Genomic DNA, 18,166 nt, shown 5'->3' with positions numbered 1-18,166 from the left:
AGCAGATCCAGTGCCTGGTTGAGAGATGGGACAGTGTTTAGTCACAAAGGATATCTGATAGACAGGATTTCCAAATCATAAAGGAAAGAAGGAACACACACATCAGAGATAAAACATCTACACTATGTGTAACTCATACACGATTCCTGTCACTAACATTTTTTTTTATCATACATGACATTATTAGATTGTTAGTACTGATGCATCACTGTGACAGTCACTTGAGGTTGAGCTAGTTTTAACTACTTTATCTTGTGCTGAATGATTGTTTGTTATATGAAATATTGACTTCTTTAATTGAAACAATCTGAAAAGTTGAGGGGGGTGATCAATCTTTTGCTAACAACTCATCAGAAACATGACAAGGAACCCCAACCAGACACTGTGTTTTTGTAAGGGCTCACAAGCCAAAAAAGGTGGGAACCACCGGTTTGATCATTAACATTGTGTCAGATTTTTCAAACTTATCATGTTCAGCTTTGGCTTTTTAAGTAAAATCTTAACCTGAAAAGTAAGTAATAACTAGTACCTTAGAAAGTACCGTAAATGTGTAAAAGTACTCAGTTACTTTTAATCACTGTGCAACTGGTATAGAAATAGAAACTACTAGAGAGTCCTGTTTCTGGGCTGAGGACAGCGCACTGCAGTTTCACTATATGATATCCAGGTTAACCCGCTCTCATTCACTGTGTGGCCCTTAAAGGACTATTTAGTCTTTGTCTGCCTATAATGGACACAGTGTTTTCTTTTCATTTGGTTCCTACCAAAACATAATGAATGAAAGTTGTTGGGTTAACAGTGCCTGTCAATGAGGCATCTATCATTTCCCCTACAGATTCTTTTCTCCTGTGTTTTCTAGACAAAATCCTTAACATTTGGACACATTTTAGAGAAGCAACCCCTCTCTTGTCATATTTTAACTTCTTTAGTTCTGTGTCTTTTTTCATCACTGCTGGTTTTGTAGAGAGCTGTGGTGGGATAAGGTTGTGTAATACATCTCTGTGTGAGCACTAATGTCAGAGTTTTTTTGCTCAGTGTGTATGTGAATCAGCAAGATGTGCTTAGCTTTTAGGAGTTATATCTAACTTCATAACTACTTTCAGTGTGTTGCCCCTAAAAAAATATATTCTGTATATTTTATCTTGTAGAGGTGCCGCTGCTGTATTTGTGCCATATCTTAGCTGTGTTGTCAGCTTATTTCTGATAACTTTGCAGACCTTCGTCAAACAGTACCACCAGCAAAACACAGTTCTTCCAGCAGGTGTCGTGGTAATGTCTCTGATGTCTGACTCCACTATTGGTTTAAGCTAGATCTACAGTCCTTTTTTATACTGAACATGCAGGAAGTTTTTTCTCTTTTCACTAAAACGTTATTTGTTTCACAACCAAATTTCCCAACGTCATCCTGTTTCACAACACAGTATACCTCATGATGAACTTATAGGTTCGTTTTTGTGAGTTTTGCAAGTTGTGGGGTGATTGACACAATGTTTGTTTTAATTCTGTGAATATGGATTATTTCAAATCAGGGAAAACAGTGACAAGTCAAGAAGATACAGCTGTGCTGAAATTACACCGTTCTGGACAGTTTTGATAGAGCATTGCATGGAGCTAGATGGCACTGTCTTACAGCAGTTTCTCAATAGCTGTCAGCCACTCCTCCTCTAGATAGCCTCTATATAAAGCAGGATAAACAGTGAATGACCTGAATTGTTTTATCAGCACAGCAGCCTATCAACAGGCCTTGAAACTGGTATTGATATAGTAATAAAGCAGTCTAGCATTTTCTTATATCTTGCTAAACCATTATATTTTCCTTCTTTTTCCTTTTCCCTACTCTCATTTCAGCTGACATTGTCTGGCCTCAGAGGTGTGACGTTTGTACACCTAATAAAATGTCCTATTATAACAACATTTCTTTTGGGAATGATAAGTTTTTATTACACTGAAAGCTCATTATCACTTGTGATAGTTGAGTCATCCTCTTCCTGGGTATCACTCACTAAGACAAGTCAATAAATACTGTGTCCAAACAGGTGGGGCCTCTCTGGTGAAAGACTTAACAAGGGCAAACAGTAAAGGTTGATGGGTGAAAACCTCTGATCTGTCTTTTAGGAGGAAGACATTAACATCTTACTCTGAGTAAGACATTAAAGAGCACAAAGTAAGAAAACCATAGTCAATGATATCTGGCATTCATTCATCAATGCAGTACTTTCATTGCACTTTTATTGCACAGTACTTTCATTAAATTTGATTTTTATATTGTTTATATTTACCCTTAACGACCTTTGAATTTATTGCTGTACTTTAGATGCAGTGTCATTCCTGGAAATGGATGTCATTTTGCATACTGTACAGCTTCTTCTTTCTCTTTCTCTTTCTTCCTGTATTTTCTTTTCTTAAGCATGAGAGCCAATTGTTTGCATGTACTAATACACAACAATTTAAAACAGACAGTAAAACAAGGATCTTCTTACTTCCTCTTTTTTTATTAGTATTTTAAAGACACACAACAAACGATGTGATGATTATTACTCATAAACACTGACTATACCCTAGCAGATAGAGGTAGGACCACTGCCTTATTGCGGAAGACACATCTATATACTGCAGCATTTATGGTAAATTATTTACTGTAGGTCTCTTAAAAACAGACACCCACAAACTATTGTTCCATCTGACTCTTCGCATGTTCAATGTGTGCACGAAATGTACCATGAACTTTGCAAATATGAAAACAAGCACCCCCAGCAAGCTACTGTAGAACCAGATGCAGTGCCCTCCATGCACAAGAGAAAGAGACTACTGTGCTGTGTGAGGAAATGCAAATGCACAAAAAAACAGTGAAGTGGAACACAATGGAGCTGCACAATTCAGTAACTGAAAAAATAGTTTATTCTTCTGAATAAGCAATCAAATCATCACAAATTCAACACCTGCAACCTGAGGATTACATTCACTGCATTCTTTCTTTGGCTAAAAGGCAAACCGGTCAAACATTTATCACACATTCTTCAGCTGTGTGAATCACTCACAGGGAGTTTGATCTTTAGTAATGAGTAACTAATGGGGGATGGAAAACCTGGACGCTCAGATTCGAGAGCTGGAGCTGGTAGACAGCCTTTTCTGAGTCTCATGTGTTCTGAGCTAAAAGCAAATCATTATTTTATACAGAGAGTCAACAATAACCCAAACAGAAATAGTGTATACAGTCTGCTTCAATACAGCGCCAGACTAAACCATGATCTTTGTGGATAGAATTTATCAGCAGTCGATTACTACATTGCTAGTCAAACAACACAGTCAAATAAAGCAGGAGGCACTGATCTGATGGGGTTAATGTGGAGCCTGGCTGCAGTCACGACTTTCTGCCTTTAACTGAAGCCTCGTCCTTAACATACACCTGTCTGCATGTTCCCTGATATTACCTGTACAACTGAAAAGGTGCTTTGCACACCACTCTAACCTGTATTTGTTGTTTAGGTGATACAATTTATTCATTCCATCTATATCCATCTATTAAATCTACATCCACATCAACACCTGCTAGGATACAATATTGCCAGTCAGCAAATGATTTGTTTTGGAAATGGTATGGAGCATAGCATTGCAAACAGTATATGGCTCCATTTATTGAAATCAAAATTTGAATTTAAACTAAACCCAAATGCATTTTTGTTGCATTTGATAGCTGTCTCATCATAAGTTGTCCTTTAACAAATGAAATCTTTATCTTTAAATGCCAGTACAAACATACTGTACTGAATGCCTTAGAAATACAGTGTAGTTCAATTTGTATAATAATTACAATACAACAATTGTATGTGCTATGTAAACTAGCTGCTCTTTTCTACTCGCACATTAGTTCCCTGTTGTTTTGTGGCCTTTAGATAAACTGACCGAGAAAGAAGCTTATCATTTTATCACGTCAGCTTTTACTGACATTTACAGTAAACTTGTCCTGAAGCAGGACACAGTTTCCGCATTCCTGCTCGACAGACTTTAAGCATCAAGATGTATATTGCTCCTGAAATATCCATAAAAATAACCAATGGACGTCTCATGGAGATCCTTTTAACTTTGGTTATAAACCATTGTTTCTTCTCTGAGTGCAGAGATATACCTTGCTAGTGCTTATTTCTGCATGGTAGTGTTTTGGATTATTGTGGCTGTAGACCCTCTGTTGGTGGGATAATGATAAAGATAATAAATAAAGTTTAACTTAAGTTTAACTATCATTATGGAATTAAATTAGTCTGTAATAATTACTTAAATATTAATAACGAAAATCTTTCTGAACGACAAATTAACAAACTCCATCGATGTCAAGGAGTATCCATGTCCTGACTGATATTACTGAAATGTACTCTATATTATTACATTCACTGGTTTAACTGCATTTAAAATAAAACAAAAAAAACATCATTTTTTTAGATGTAATAATAAATATAAGAATTCGTTCTTAACCGACAAGCTGCAAACTGGAATCTCATCTGCAATCACACAGTATACATGTGGAGTCAAATATTACAGCAGACCAGTGTCAAACATTATTCTCAACCAAACAACTGAATCAACTGAACAAAATTAATATTTTCACATAACTGATGTTTGCATCGACTGTACACAAAATGGTGAAAAAAAGGAAATGAAGGCTATTATATATTGTAAAGTGCAAACGAATGGGGCAACATCGTTCCTTCTGACCTCAGTCATGGCAGTAACTGTCAGAGGTGGTTGATTATTAACTAACTCAAGTCCTTTGCCTTGGTAAACTCAAGTCCAGATTAGTCCTCCATAAACAACTGAGAGGGAGGTGAGGGTTACTCTGACAACACATTAGCTACGTCTGGCCTTCTCTAACGTGACTGGCTGATCCATTGCATCCAATGTGATCAGTTCTTGCGGACCTGGGCATAAGTTTCTGCACCATTAGCACTACACTAAGGAGCAGGAGCTGTCCTTCGCTGCATGTGGGCATCATAGGTAGGAGGGGAGGATGCTGCAGGAAGCCCGTTGTTCACTCTGACCTCAGCGTATTCTGATGTGTTATTCTGTGACCCCAGATGGACTATCCCACCATTCTTGTTCTGGAAAAACCTGATGTCTGCATAGTTCAGCTCCTGGAAAAGAAATAAAGACGGTGGTGATTCTAGAGTCTGTTGGGGCCCTAGGCAAAAAAATGGCAGGGGGCCCCTTCAAATTAGCATTCATCACAATTATGAAATAAATAATCAGACTGAATGTATGATATCTAAACATTTTTTTTATTCCAAATGTTCATGTTAGTAAAATTTTCAAAATATAAATATTAAGAACATAAAAACTTAAAAACATAAAAACTCAAATATGGGTACAAAAAACAATAAAAAAAGATAAATAACTAAATAATCTGTTTTAAACCTAATTTGCTTACATATGTAAAAGTAATAAGCTTATAACAGAAGAACTATAAGGCCAAAATGCATTTGTGAGGCCTGAATCTAAAGGTAACATTCTAGTTTCTGAAAATGTGCTTGTTTTGCATGTGACTACAACCCCACCTAACTACATCAGCTCACATGGTATTTTTTAGTACTTTTCAGTCCTCGCCTGTAAAAAAGTCATATCACATAACAATCAACAGGATATACTTTATACAAGAACAATGAAAAAGCTCTACAATACTTCTACATCTTGTAAAAAAATGCTCTGTGATAGTATGTATAGTTTAATTTAGTAGGCCTTTATAGTTCATTTTTTCACTGGCACCCATAAACCTCTCTAAAAAAAGGAAAACTGGGAGAAATGTGCTTTAACTCTATAATATGAAATAACAGAAAACATGTACAAAAATGTAGAAACAACAGAGCACCTGATTTATGTTTGTGACACGATCCAAAACTTATGAAAATCCTTGTCTGATCGACTGAAGCTCAAATCCATAAATATAGCTAGATCTCTTCCCTTTCAAATCTGTCCAGTTAGGAGTCATCATGAAAAAAGAATATAGGCCTATTGAATTTCTTGTTAAAAGTATCATCATAACAAAATACAGCAGCCTATACATAAATGTTTCACTAGCTAAAACCCCTGCCATTGTAAAATTATGAAAAAACAAACAATTGTCTAGAAATGTCAAAAGTGTCTGCAGATACACAATCATAATCACAGCTATACTGCAATTTGTCTGAACAGTTTTGTTGGTGCACAGACTGAGAATCATGAAAGTACTTAGTTTGGCAGGTAAACATGATTTATGATTATCTGTGTAAGGTTACGTGAGTGCATGTAAACCCAGTGATGGCTTTTACCTGACTTCCTGAGTACGCTGCGTTGTTCTGGCCTTCACCTGCTTTACAACATGAGGAATAAACAGTGTTTAGAAGAATTTGCGCAAACAAGTAAATAATATAGTATAAATACACACATAAAACAATACATAAAACACAGATTTGTAATTAACTTACCTGTTCTGGTACCGGTGTCTCTATTAGGGGATTTTTTCTTTCTGTTTAGAAAGGTAACAAGTCATTGCTATTATAGCTACTTTAGACATGCATTATATGACTTTTTGCAGCATAATAATAAGAGCATGGATACTCAGTAACTTTGTGTAAGATGCATCTGATTAGATGAAATCAGTTGTTCTGATTATGTTTGTTGACTGTCGTAAATGTAAAACAACATCAAAAGCTGAAAAAATTAGGCTTGACATCAGCACAACTCCTTTTAGTGCTTGACAAAAAGAAAATAAATAAATAATATGAAGAAAACATATACAGTATATCCATGTATTCATTGATAATATAGTTCTTTCTCAAATAGAGCTGCGACTCGCATTTTATCACAATCATGAGTCCCCTTCATTGAATATCAACCTTTTGTTGATGTTTGAGTTTTATCACTACTCTCAAAATTGCGTTTTACTGTAGGCCTAATTGTAATTTATTATTAATTATGTATGTAATTAATATAATTAATATAGTGTTCACAAAAGAAAAAATGGCTATCTGGTTGTATATTTTCTACTTACTTTTTTATATAAAGAAGAACCAGAAGAATACAAACTACAATCACGACACAACAAGCGATTACTATTCCAACGATGCAACCAGTTGAACAACTTGAAGGTGGTTGGACTAAAATAAAAAAGGGGATAAGAACATGATTTTACCACATTTTGTAAACAGACAGTGTCCCATCTCAAAACTGTCTAATAATTCCTCCCTTTATGTGACATCATATTTGGCTAGATACCAATACCTACAGTATTTACTTCACATCTATTTTGGCTGGAGAATATTTCTGTTTGGCAAACTGGTCAATGCACTGTGTTGCTTAAGCAAAAATTCTATGAATGTTTTGCTAAAGGGCAGTTAAATGAAGTTTTGCTTTTCAAGGCAATATTGTCAGATGAGAATAAATCTGCCCCATGTAGCTGGTAGAAAAGATCTGTAAGGTAAATCTTCAGGAAGCCTGCTACTCTTCAAACAGAGGTATAATAATGTAAGCTAAGTGCAATATGCAAGAGTATTAACAATATGTGCAGTCAACACTGTCTGGTACCTGTCGGGAACTGTGTTACAGTCAGTCCATGTACTGCAGATGATGTTTTCTCAGTTATTCTATTCATCGCTTCACAGGTGTACTTTCCACTGTCAGAAAGATCAGTGATGTGTTTAGTCAACACGGCAGAATTGTTGAGTATCTTCGTCTCATTCAGTTTCCAGGTGTAATTAGCAGTTGGTGTGCACTCAGCCGAGCAGGTTAATGTTAAGGTCTCGTTCAAACTTATTGTACTTGGACCTTTGATTTGAACATTTTCTGGTCCATCTGAAAGAGAGAGAGAGAGATTAGTGGTGATATTACAGTAGCACAAACCATGTTATTTCCCTCAGTGCACTCAGCATTTTACCACCATATGTCTGAAAAGTAAATGTACATTGTACAGCATCTTACTTACAGTTAACAACCATGATGTATTCAGCTGTAACACTGCTGAGAGGGTTGCTGATGTTACAGGAATAATTTCCACTGTCTGTTTTCTTTAGAGACTGAAAAGACAGCACTCTGTCAGTCTGGATCAGATCTGCACCATCCTTCATCCACTTTATGGCAAAGACCGAGCCAGCAGCCTCACAGGTTAAGTTGACAGAGTTTCCCTCAACTGGCTGGTTTGTTGATGATGTGACAGAGGCATTCACTATTGGCTCTGTTGGACAAAAGATAAAGGATTTTGTGAGAGAAATATGAAAACAGGAACAAAACTAGCCGAGTCACTGAGAGTTGACTGAGTAAATAGATCTAAAGGAACTTGAGAACAGTTCATCTTTGCGAGGGGAATAACCCATGAGTCCATGTCCAGTCATGGGTTATTCTACCATTTAACGTTTTTAACAACCTACCCTCCAGCCATATCATTGATATGAGTGGAATACATGACACTGACTTTACTCCAAGGTCAGAACATAACAGATAGTCAATTCACGTACAGAATAATGGAGAAAAGTGTTTTATCAAAACCACAAGATTCTCAAGTTGCCACTTTTACCACTATAAGGTCTTTTCCATTTAGTCTAATGTCATTGTTTCAGAGTTTTTAGCATAAGTATTAATGGAGCGTAATGCAACGTGTTTTCTATTTAGTAGATTTTTTGGCCACTTGGAGGCAGGGAAACAAACTGTAAATGCAACATTGACACATAATCACTGTTTAAGTTCATAAGTCCATTCAGGTTACTCGTCCAGGACATACAAAGCAACATTTGGAGTCATTGTTCTGCCCACATCTTAAGGATAAGTCCAATATTCACTCTCTTTTTAGCTCTGTATTTGATCTCCACCAACTCCAGAGGAAAACAGCTGGCTCTTTAGCTGCTAAATGCTTCACTATGTTCATCAGCAAGTCGTTAACTTTGTCTGTCATTCTTTGGTGGTGAGCAGGTTGTGTGGTTGCTGTGACAGTGAACCAAAACGAGCCAAAAGACCCTAGAAAGGTCCACAGCTCTGGACAACTGCAATGACAGGTGATAACTCTCTGATGGTTTATCACTATGAATGAGCCATTCCACATACAAGTAGTCATATAATCCACTGTTAATATTAAAATATTGATAATAACCACTTTTTATTATTGGCCTGAATAAGTATACCATGGAGGTGGAGTTATGTTTTCACATGGCATTTTCTAATCAGCTGTGCCAAGGTCAAGCAAGCACAAAACACTGAGGCATAGAGTACAAATTTTTTCAATGCAGATTATGCAGGTGGACAGATAAGTGCCATCTCTCAGACGCATATCAATACTATATTCACAAAACCTCTTAAATTCAACTTACCCAGCACAGAGACAACTGAGGGCTGGGACGTTTGATTACTCAGAGTTTTGTTGTTAAAAGCCTGACAGCTGTAGTTCCCACTCTGACTTTCCTGAATGTTTATAAGCCTGAGGTCTGATTCTGTATCAGACAACAGGCCTCCATTCAGAAACCACTGAAACAGGGCAGAAGGTTTGGAGACAGCTGAGCACATCAGGCTGATGTTTGACCCTTCCACATAGTACTTTTGTGACGGAGATATTGTCAGTTTAATATTTTCTGGGCCATCTGCGGGGTGCGGCATATGGGGAGTAAAAACCAACAAGAAAAAAAAGAAAAAGCACAAAAAAGTGATGTTAGCAGCTAGAAGGTGTTAAAATACATGTACCTAAGCTTACTGTGAAGCCTCAGTATAAAGTTGCAGCTTTAAAGTGGCTTGGATAAAGAGTATGCAATGTAGGTTATTAACTCACAGCTTATGGAAAGGTTTATTGGAGCACTGGTGCCATTACTGAAGGAATTGAACACATGACACCTGAATGGTCCCTGGTCATAGCGGGTCACACTGACTATAGTGAGAGTGGTGTTCCCATCAGTGAGCTGAACTCTGCCACTGGCTGAAACCTCAGAGCTGCCGTTCAGCCAGAGGAAAGAGAGGGAGGATCCAGAGGAGGAGCAGAACAGACTGACAGAGCTGAACCCCACAAGGTCTGTGCTGCTGGCAGTTACTGTTACATTGGAGACTCGCGCTGTGGGTGATAAACACAGTGGTTTTACACTTTCCACTGCTCACAACAGGGAACATGTTTCAGTCGAGGGAAACAATGCATGGTTTTTAATTACTTAACTCTGTGTCAGTTAATTTACTGTAATTACTGAAATAAATTGTCAGTTATTATGTGTTAGCTTGATATTCATAGTAGTTTGTTTCAACAAAGGCTTTTATGCTCTTGGCCGCATTAGAGAGTGATTTGGAATTACCTTAATTATTTTTTATTCTGATAACCCAGTTATATCTGTGCGAGTAAAATGGCAGTAAAATGGCGAGTAAAAAGCGAGTGCACTGTTTCTTATTGTTCCAGAAATGTTTCGTACAACATTTTTATATTTAGGAAAGTTTTATATGGTACTATCACAGCTACATGTCTAAATCCCATTTTTATCAATATTTATATGTAGAAAACCTTTTATTCAAACTTACTTAGGACAGAGATGATGGAAGGTTGAGATGTTTCATTTCTCATAGTTTTGTTGTTAAAGGCCTGACAACTGTAGTTCCCACTCTGATCCTCCTTAATGTTTATAAGTCTGAGCTCTGGTCCAGTATCAGAAAGCGGGACTCTATTCAGGAACCAGTTAAACAGTGCAGCGGGTCTGGAGACAGCTGAGCACATCAGGCTGATGTCTGACCCTTCCACATAGTAATCCTGTGACGGGGATTTTGTCAAATGGATATTTTCTGGGCCAACTGAATGTAGGTAAAAAGAAAAAAAAACAACAGAAGAATCACGAGATGTAAGGTAGGTGCATGAAAAATAGAAAGGCATATGGCATGAACTGTGACTCATACTGAGGTCTTATATGTGATTAGTATGCACAGCGAAATTGTTATATATCAAGCACGATAGAAAAACAAAACTGTGCAAAGCAATGCAATAGAACAGAAGTTTCTCAATGAAACCGACTGTACAACGATTGAACTGACACTGTGATGTTTGTGGTGGTTTTGTACTGGAGTCAATTAAGTTGAAAATGTGTTTCTATGTCACATACAGATGTTGTCAGATAAAAGACTGAGCATGCAGGGTAGTAACTCACAGCTGATGGAGAGGTTTACTGGAGCACTGGTGTCATTACTGAAGAGATTGAACACATGACACCTGAATGGTCCCTGGTCATAGCGGGTCACACTGACTATAGTGAGAGTGGTGTTCCCATCAGTGAGCTGAACTCTGTCACTGGCTGTAACCTCAGAGCTGCCGTTCAGCCAGAGGAAAGAGAGGGAGGATCCAGAGGAGGAGCAGAACAGACTGACAGAGCTGAACTCCACCAGGTCTGTGCTGCTGGCAGTTACTGTTACATTGGAGACTCGCGTTGTGGGTGATAAACACAGTGGTTTTTTTTCTACTCTAGTTGCCATCATGAAATAAAGAGGCAGAAAATAAAGAATAATATCACTACAATTCCATCTAAGTAAACCATGCCATGATGAGCAGTCATGGCTGATGTTTAAGGTTTCTATTTGCTCCTGCTGTGCCTAAAAAAAAAAAAGAAAGAAAAAAAGAGCAGCAATAACAAACCTATTGTTTGATCCCAGTAATGCACAAACACAATGATATAACAGAAAGGGAAATCCTCAAAGCAACAACAGTAGTCAAAACAATGTTAAATTATTTCACTGTCATCAGCTCAAAATTCATAAGATCAAACACCTTCTGCAATATCATTAAGCTATATACTGTATGGGAAGTGTGTAAAATACACTTCAAATTTACTTTCCATTGTTTTCACACTGTGTCTCAGAGACATTCATTGAACTATATGGTATCCTCAGTCAGTTCTTGATGGTGGCCAATGTCACCTTTAAACACTATAAACACAGTATGTAGATTATGTTAGTGACCTACTTAGCATAACCAGAGAGGTGGTGCCCTCCTTGTTGCCAGCTGGGAAGGTAGAAATTGAGCAGATGTACTTCCCCTCATCAGTCATCGTAACATTGCTAATCTGGATGGAAGGGCTGGACAGGTTTGGGGGACTGGGTGAGAAGCTGACCCTGCCCTTCACAGGTGAGTCGGGGTAGTTGGGTTCAAAGTTGGGGTGAAACACAGCGATGTTGATCATTTCCCCTTCCTTCGGCTCGTAGGTCCATGTGACCTGTGGTGGAGGAGGCACAGGGCCAGTGGTTAGGATGTGTACAGTGACTGAGAAAAACAACAGGCCTCATTCATCATGGTGTTGATAAGTGACACTGGAAGGTGTTTTGAGACATCCACATTTTGCTGTAAAGTCCACAGGGCAGCGTACAGCATTACAATCAAATAAGTGGCACAGGTATGAATATGGATGTGAGTTTTTCTAGAGTCTCTCTCTCTCTCTCTCTCTCTCTCTCTCTCTCTCTCTCTCTCTACAAGGCACATGGACCTGTATTATCATTTAATGTGTACTTTGAATGCATGAATTGCTCTTTCACGCACCTGCAGAATCAGATTGATGCATAATTGACAAATACTTTATTTTAAAGGAAAATACCATTTGTTCAGTCACATATTACATTTATATTCACTTAATGGCCAATCTCTGTTCACTTCAGATGTGAAAGTAAATTGTAGTCCCAAGCTATTTCACTGATTTATATTGTGTCACTTCAGCACAATGAGCGAAATTTCAGGATGTAACAGACACTTTTCTTATAATTTCAAATCACAAAGTATGAGTCTGGTGGTATAAAGAAGTTATCAAATCCTAACTGAGAAAAAGAAAAAAAAAACTGCAGCTGTGTGTATCTGACCTGTGTGAGCTGAATCCCAGCGGCATTAATGAGGGCACAGCGTAGGTTGACTGTCTGGCCAGGATATGAAAACACCGCTGGCTCCACCTCCACTTGCTGACCAGTCGCTCCTAGAAGAAAGAGAAAGAGGAAAAAACTCTGTTGTTTCCTTTTTTCTAAAGTAGGAAAGGAGACCAGGAAAGGAAGCAGAGAAACAGTATCTGTATAAAGCCTGCTGATGATAAATGAGGACTGTGGAATTGCCAGAGGACAGGTTTTCTCCTCCAGACAAACCTGGACGAAGCAATTACAGTCTTCATTAAGAAAGATTGTAATGAATAATTCGTAATATTGGCCAATGGTTACTATATCATTGTTGAGAGAGTCTACATGTAAAATATAAACTACTTAAAACACAAAAAATTACTGTGGATTATGGAAAGTTTGTCATCAGCCACAGGCTGTATGCTCCCATTGGTTTCAAGAAGACTTGAGACATTTTCCAGTTGTAGTCACCCTTTCTCGATTGTTAGATTGTCATGATAACTGCTAAACAGCTGAAGCAGTTTTGTGATTGTTTCAGTTATAATGGTTCTAATGTTTGGACTGGTGGCATGTAGAGCACACTGCCTGTTGGCTACTCATGGTTTTGTGAGTTTAGTTTAGTCTTAATCACTAGCCAAACTCCTTGGCCATCAATTGAAGGATAGTGTGAGTTTTCTTAAAGAACAAACAAATTTTGACAAACAAGGACTACTGAACATGTCAAAGCTCTTAAATTTGAGATTCTTACCTGTAAAGGCCACAGAGACAATGTACAGTAAAATTAATATATCCATTGGTCACTCTCCCTGAGACGTGCAGGTGAGAAAAACGCCATCAGACTGAGACTGTTCTAATAAATGACTCATGAACCTTTACCTACGTGTTGCAGTGCAAACTGTTTGCATGATGAGAGCAACCCACTGAATCTACACCCCTTCAGGGCGATGGTCAAAAGCTGCAAGATGTCTTCCTCTTGTGGTGAAAGTGAGTTTGTGCAAGTGATCTGATGAAAGGAAGCATGATGTTAAATTACCAAGACAAAACCTGGGAGTGACATTGATTTAATTAACGGCATATTACTGATAGCCACAGTATGAATAAACCACTGAATGTTTAGTGAGTCAAAAGATGATCTCAGGTGCTGATATGACTTGTTGACATGATAATAACATAATTAAATTACCAATAAAACCTTTCAATTGTTGCTGAACGATTTTGTAAAAAAAATGCTCAGCTTGTAGGTAATAGTCGGTGATCACATCAGATCAGATCAGATCAGTAAAGTGTGCACACCAGTGCAAAGTACAATGATGGGAAAACCCTCATTACAGGTCACTTCCTCATACTGCCTTCATATCCTGAAATCCTCATACTGAAATAATCAAAGCTAAGGAGTGAAAGACTAATCATTATACTTGATACTTCAGATGAAATGGCAGAAGCTGTGTTATATGCCATCATCCTGGGAGCCATCTCAGGTAAGCTCTCACAGCAAATAACAACAATAACATTTTTTCACTTGTTCGAAAAAATATACTGAATAATATAATAGTACAGTGTAGCACAGTATATAGTATAGTTATTTTGTGAACAGTAGTGTGAGAACATGAATGTAATTAGAATATATGAAAGCACTACATACAGTATATTAGTTAACAAGGAAGTTAATGCACATGTTGCAGTTAAATTGTTACAGGTATTTTTAACCCATAACAATGTAGCTGCACGATGTCACTTAACTTTAATGAAATACATGATATTCTGTTAATTATTCAAATCAATTGTGAGTTTCCTGGGCAGCAGGGAGCTGAGGAAAGGTGAGTTGAACAAGTATTACAAAGCAGGAAATACCTGCTTCAGTTGTTNTCCCAGCGGCATTAATGAGGGCACAGCGTAGGTTGACTGTCTGGCCAGGATATGAAAACACCGCTGGCTCCACCTCCACTTGCTGACCAGTCGCTCCTAGAAGAAAGAGAAAGAGGAAAAAACTCTGTTGTTTCCTTTTTTCTAAAGTAGGAAAGGAGACCAGGAAAGGAAGCAGAGAAACAGTATCTGTATAAAGCCTGCTGATGATAAATGAGGACTGTGGAATTGCCAGAGGACAGGTTTTCTCCTCCAGACAAACCTGGACGAAGCAATTACAGTCTTCATTAAGAAAGATTGTAATGAATAATTCGTAATATTGGCCAATGGTTACTATATCATTGTTGAGAGAGTCTACATGTAAAATATAAACTACTTAAAACACAAAAAATTACTGTGGATTATGGAAAGTTTGTCATCAGCCACAGGCTGTATGCTCCCATTGGTTTCAAGAAGACTTGAGACATTTTCCAGTTGTAGTCACCCTTTCTCGATTGTTAGATTGTCATGATAACTGCTAAACAGCTGAAGCAGTTTTGTGATTGTTTCAGTTATAATGGTTCTAATGTTTGGACTGGTGGCATGTAGAGCACACTGCCTGTTGGCTACTCATGGTTTTGTGAGTTTAGTTTAGTCTTAATCACTAGCCAAACTCCTTGGCCATCAATTGAAGGATAGTGTGAGTTTTCTTAAAGAACAAACAACAAATTTTGACAAACAAGGACTACTGAACATGTCAAAGCTCTTAAATTTGAGATTCTTACCTGTAAAGGCCACAGAGACAATGTACAGTAAAATTAATATATCCATTGGTCACTCTCCCTGAGACGTGCAGGTGAGAAAAACGCCATCAGACTGAGACTGTTCTAATAAATGACTCATGAACCTTTACCTACGTGTTGCAGTGCAAACTGTTTGCATGATGAGAGCAACCCACTGAATCTACACCCCTTCAGGGCGATGGTCAAAAGCTGCAAGATGTCTTCCTCTTGTGGTGAAAGTGAGTTTGTGCAAGTGATCTGATGAAAGGAAGCATGATGTTAAATTACCAAGACAAAACCTGGGAGTGACATTGATTTAATTAACGGCATATTACTGATAGCCACAGTATGAATAAACCACTGAATGTTTAGTGAGTCAAAAGATGATCTCAGGTGCTGATATGACTTGTTGACATGATAATAACATAATTAAATTACCAATAAAACCTTTCAATTGTTGCTGAACGATTTTGTAAAAAAAATGCTCAGCTTGTAGGTAATAGTCGGTGATCACATCAGATCAGATCAGATCAGTAAAGTGTGCACACCAGTGCAAAGTACAATGATGGGAAAACCCTCATTAGAGGTCACTTCCTCATACTGCCTTCATATCCTGAAATCCTCATACTGAAATAAACAAAGCTAAGGAGTGAAAGACTAATCATTATACTTGATACTTCAGATGAAATGGCAGAAGCTGTGTTATATGCCATCATCCTGGGAGCCATCTCAGGTAAGCTCTCACAGCAAATAACAACAATAACATTTTTTCACTTGTTCGAAAAAATATACTGAATAATATAATAGTACAGTGTAGCACAGTATATAGTATAGTTATTTTGTGAACAGTAGTGTGAGAACATGAATGTAATTAGAATATATGAAAGCACTACATACAGTATATTAGTTAACAAGGAAGTTAATGCACATGTTGCAGTTAAATTGTTAGAGGTATTTTTAACCCATAACAATGTAGCTGCACGGTGTCACTTAACTTTAATGAAATACATGATATTCTGTTAATTATTCAAATCAATTGTGAGTTTCCTGGGCAGCAGGGAGCTGAGAAAAGGTGAGTTGAACAAGTATTACAAAGCAGGAAATACCTGCTTCAGTTGTTATGTTGTCACCTCACTACAAAATAACTAATACAGACCCCTCTGAACAAACCCATGACTACTTTGTCATGCCATGGTTTTGACTACATAAAAACAAATCTCTTAACAGATGCATTTAAAGTCTTTTTTTTTTACTCTTTAAAAAGTTGCTGTTGCTCATAGTGTTTGTTGTTAATGATCAACGAAGGTGCGTGACATTTCATGTAGGAACCTGTCAGTGAAAATCACCCACGACTTCCTTATCCTCCCTGAACATAGTGAATTCACTAACTTACGAACATTGGCGAAGGGAAAGTTAAAGAGCGCAAGGACAAATCATTCTTTTCTGTGTTATACTTGATGATCATTTAGATGACATGGAAACAGCTGTGATATATGTCATCATCCTGGGAGTCATCTCAGGTGAGCTATCACCATTCAATACACCAGAAGCAAGACAGTGTATTTTATGCCTCTGTTTGCAACAGCTGTGGACTGAAGCATTATGTTTTTGGGGTTGTCCCATTCTCGAGGACAAGATAACTCAGTAAGGCCTTGAGGGAATTTCTTCAAATTTGGTAAAGAAACACTATTAGATTTTGGTGCTCAAAGGTCAAAGGTCACAGTTTGACACACATTTTGGGCCATAACTTTTAAATTCATGTGCTGATTATGTCTAATAGGATAAAATGATGAAGTGATGACATTTTATATCCAAAAGGTCATTTTCTGCAAAAACACTTCTGGTCATTATTCAACGCCATCATTCAGCAGAAGAGGACACTGGGACCATACTTCACATTTGGTTGGATACTGAACTAGTGAAACTAATCTTGGGTGCCCACCTTCTAGCTGGGGTAATTGTACAGATCGTTTGTGCTGTTGGGTTGAAGATGTGTTGGAAACATACACTATATTGCCAAAAGTACTGGCTCACCTGCCTTGACTTACATATGAACTTAAGTAACATCCCATTCTTAATCCATAGGGTTTAATATGATGTCGGTCCACCCTTTGCAGCTATAACAGCTTCAACTCTTCTGGGAAGGCTTTCCACAAGGTTTAGGAGTGTGTTTATGGGAATTTCTGACCATTCTTCCAGAGGCGCATTTGTGAGGTCACACACTGATGTTGGACGAGAAGGCCTGGCTCTCAGTCTCCGCTCTAATTCATCCCAAAGGTGTTCTATTGGGTTGAGGTCAGGACTCTGTGCAGGCTAGTCAAGTTCATCTACACCAAACTTTCTCATCCATGTCTTTATGGACCTTGCTTTGTGCACTGGTGCACAGTCATGTTGGAACAGGAAGGGGCCATCCCCAAATGGTTCCCCAAAAGTTGGGACCATGGATTTGTCCAAATCTCTTGGTATGCTGAAACATTCAGAGTTCCTTTCACTGGAACTAAGGGGCCAAGCCCAGCTCCTGAAAAACAACCCCACACCATAATCCCCCCTCCACCAAACTTAACACTTGGCACAATGCAGTTAGACAAGTACCGTTCTCCTGGCAACCGCCAAACCCAGACTCGTCCATCAGATCGCCAGACGGTGAAGCGCGATTCGTCACTCCAGAGAATGTGTCTCCACTGCTCTAGAGTCCAGTGGCGGCG

General features: G+C 38.1%; 1 protein-coding gene across 1 annotated transcript; it reads right to left on the bottom strand.

Moving 5' to 3' along the window:
- Positions 1-2,880: 2,880 nt before the first annotated feature.
- Positions 2,881-11,442, bottom strand: LOC111236063 (carcinoembryonic antigen-related cell adhesion molecule 5-like). Its single transcript, XM_022764671.1, has 10 exons — positions 11,121-11,442; positions 10,504-10,770; positions 9,776-10,051; positions 9,324-9,590; positions 7,949-8,197; positions 7,552-7,818; positions 7,019-7,124; positions 6,453-6,493; positions 6,297-6,337; positions 2,881-5,126 (listed from the first exon to the last, which is right to left on the bottom strand). Exons 1-10 carry the CDS (start codon positions 11,440-11,442, stop codon positions 4,947-4,949), a joined length of 2,016 nt encoding a protein of 671 aa, XP_022620392.1. The 3' UTR covers positions 2,881-4,946.
- Between the last annotated feature and the right edge of the window lie 6,724 nt (positions 11,443-18,166).

Source organism: Seriola dumerili, unplaced genomic scaffold (assembly GCF_002260705.1).
Source record: "Seriola dumerili isolate Sdu_G_001 unplaced genomic scaffold, Sdu_1.0 BDQW01000551.1, whole genome shotgun sequence".
Lineage (NCBI taxonomy): Eukaryota > Metazoa > Chordata > Actinopteri > Carangiformes > Carangidae > Seriola > Seriola dumerili.
This window is presented reverse-complemented; position numbering and strand designations above follow the sequence as displayed.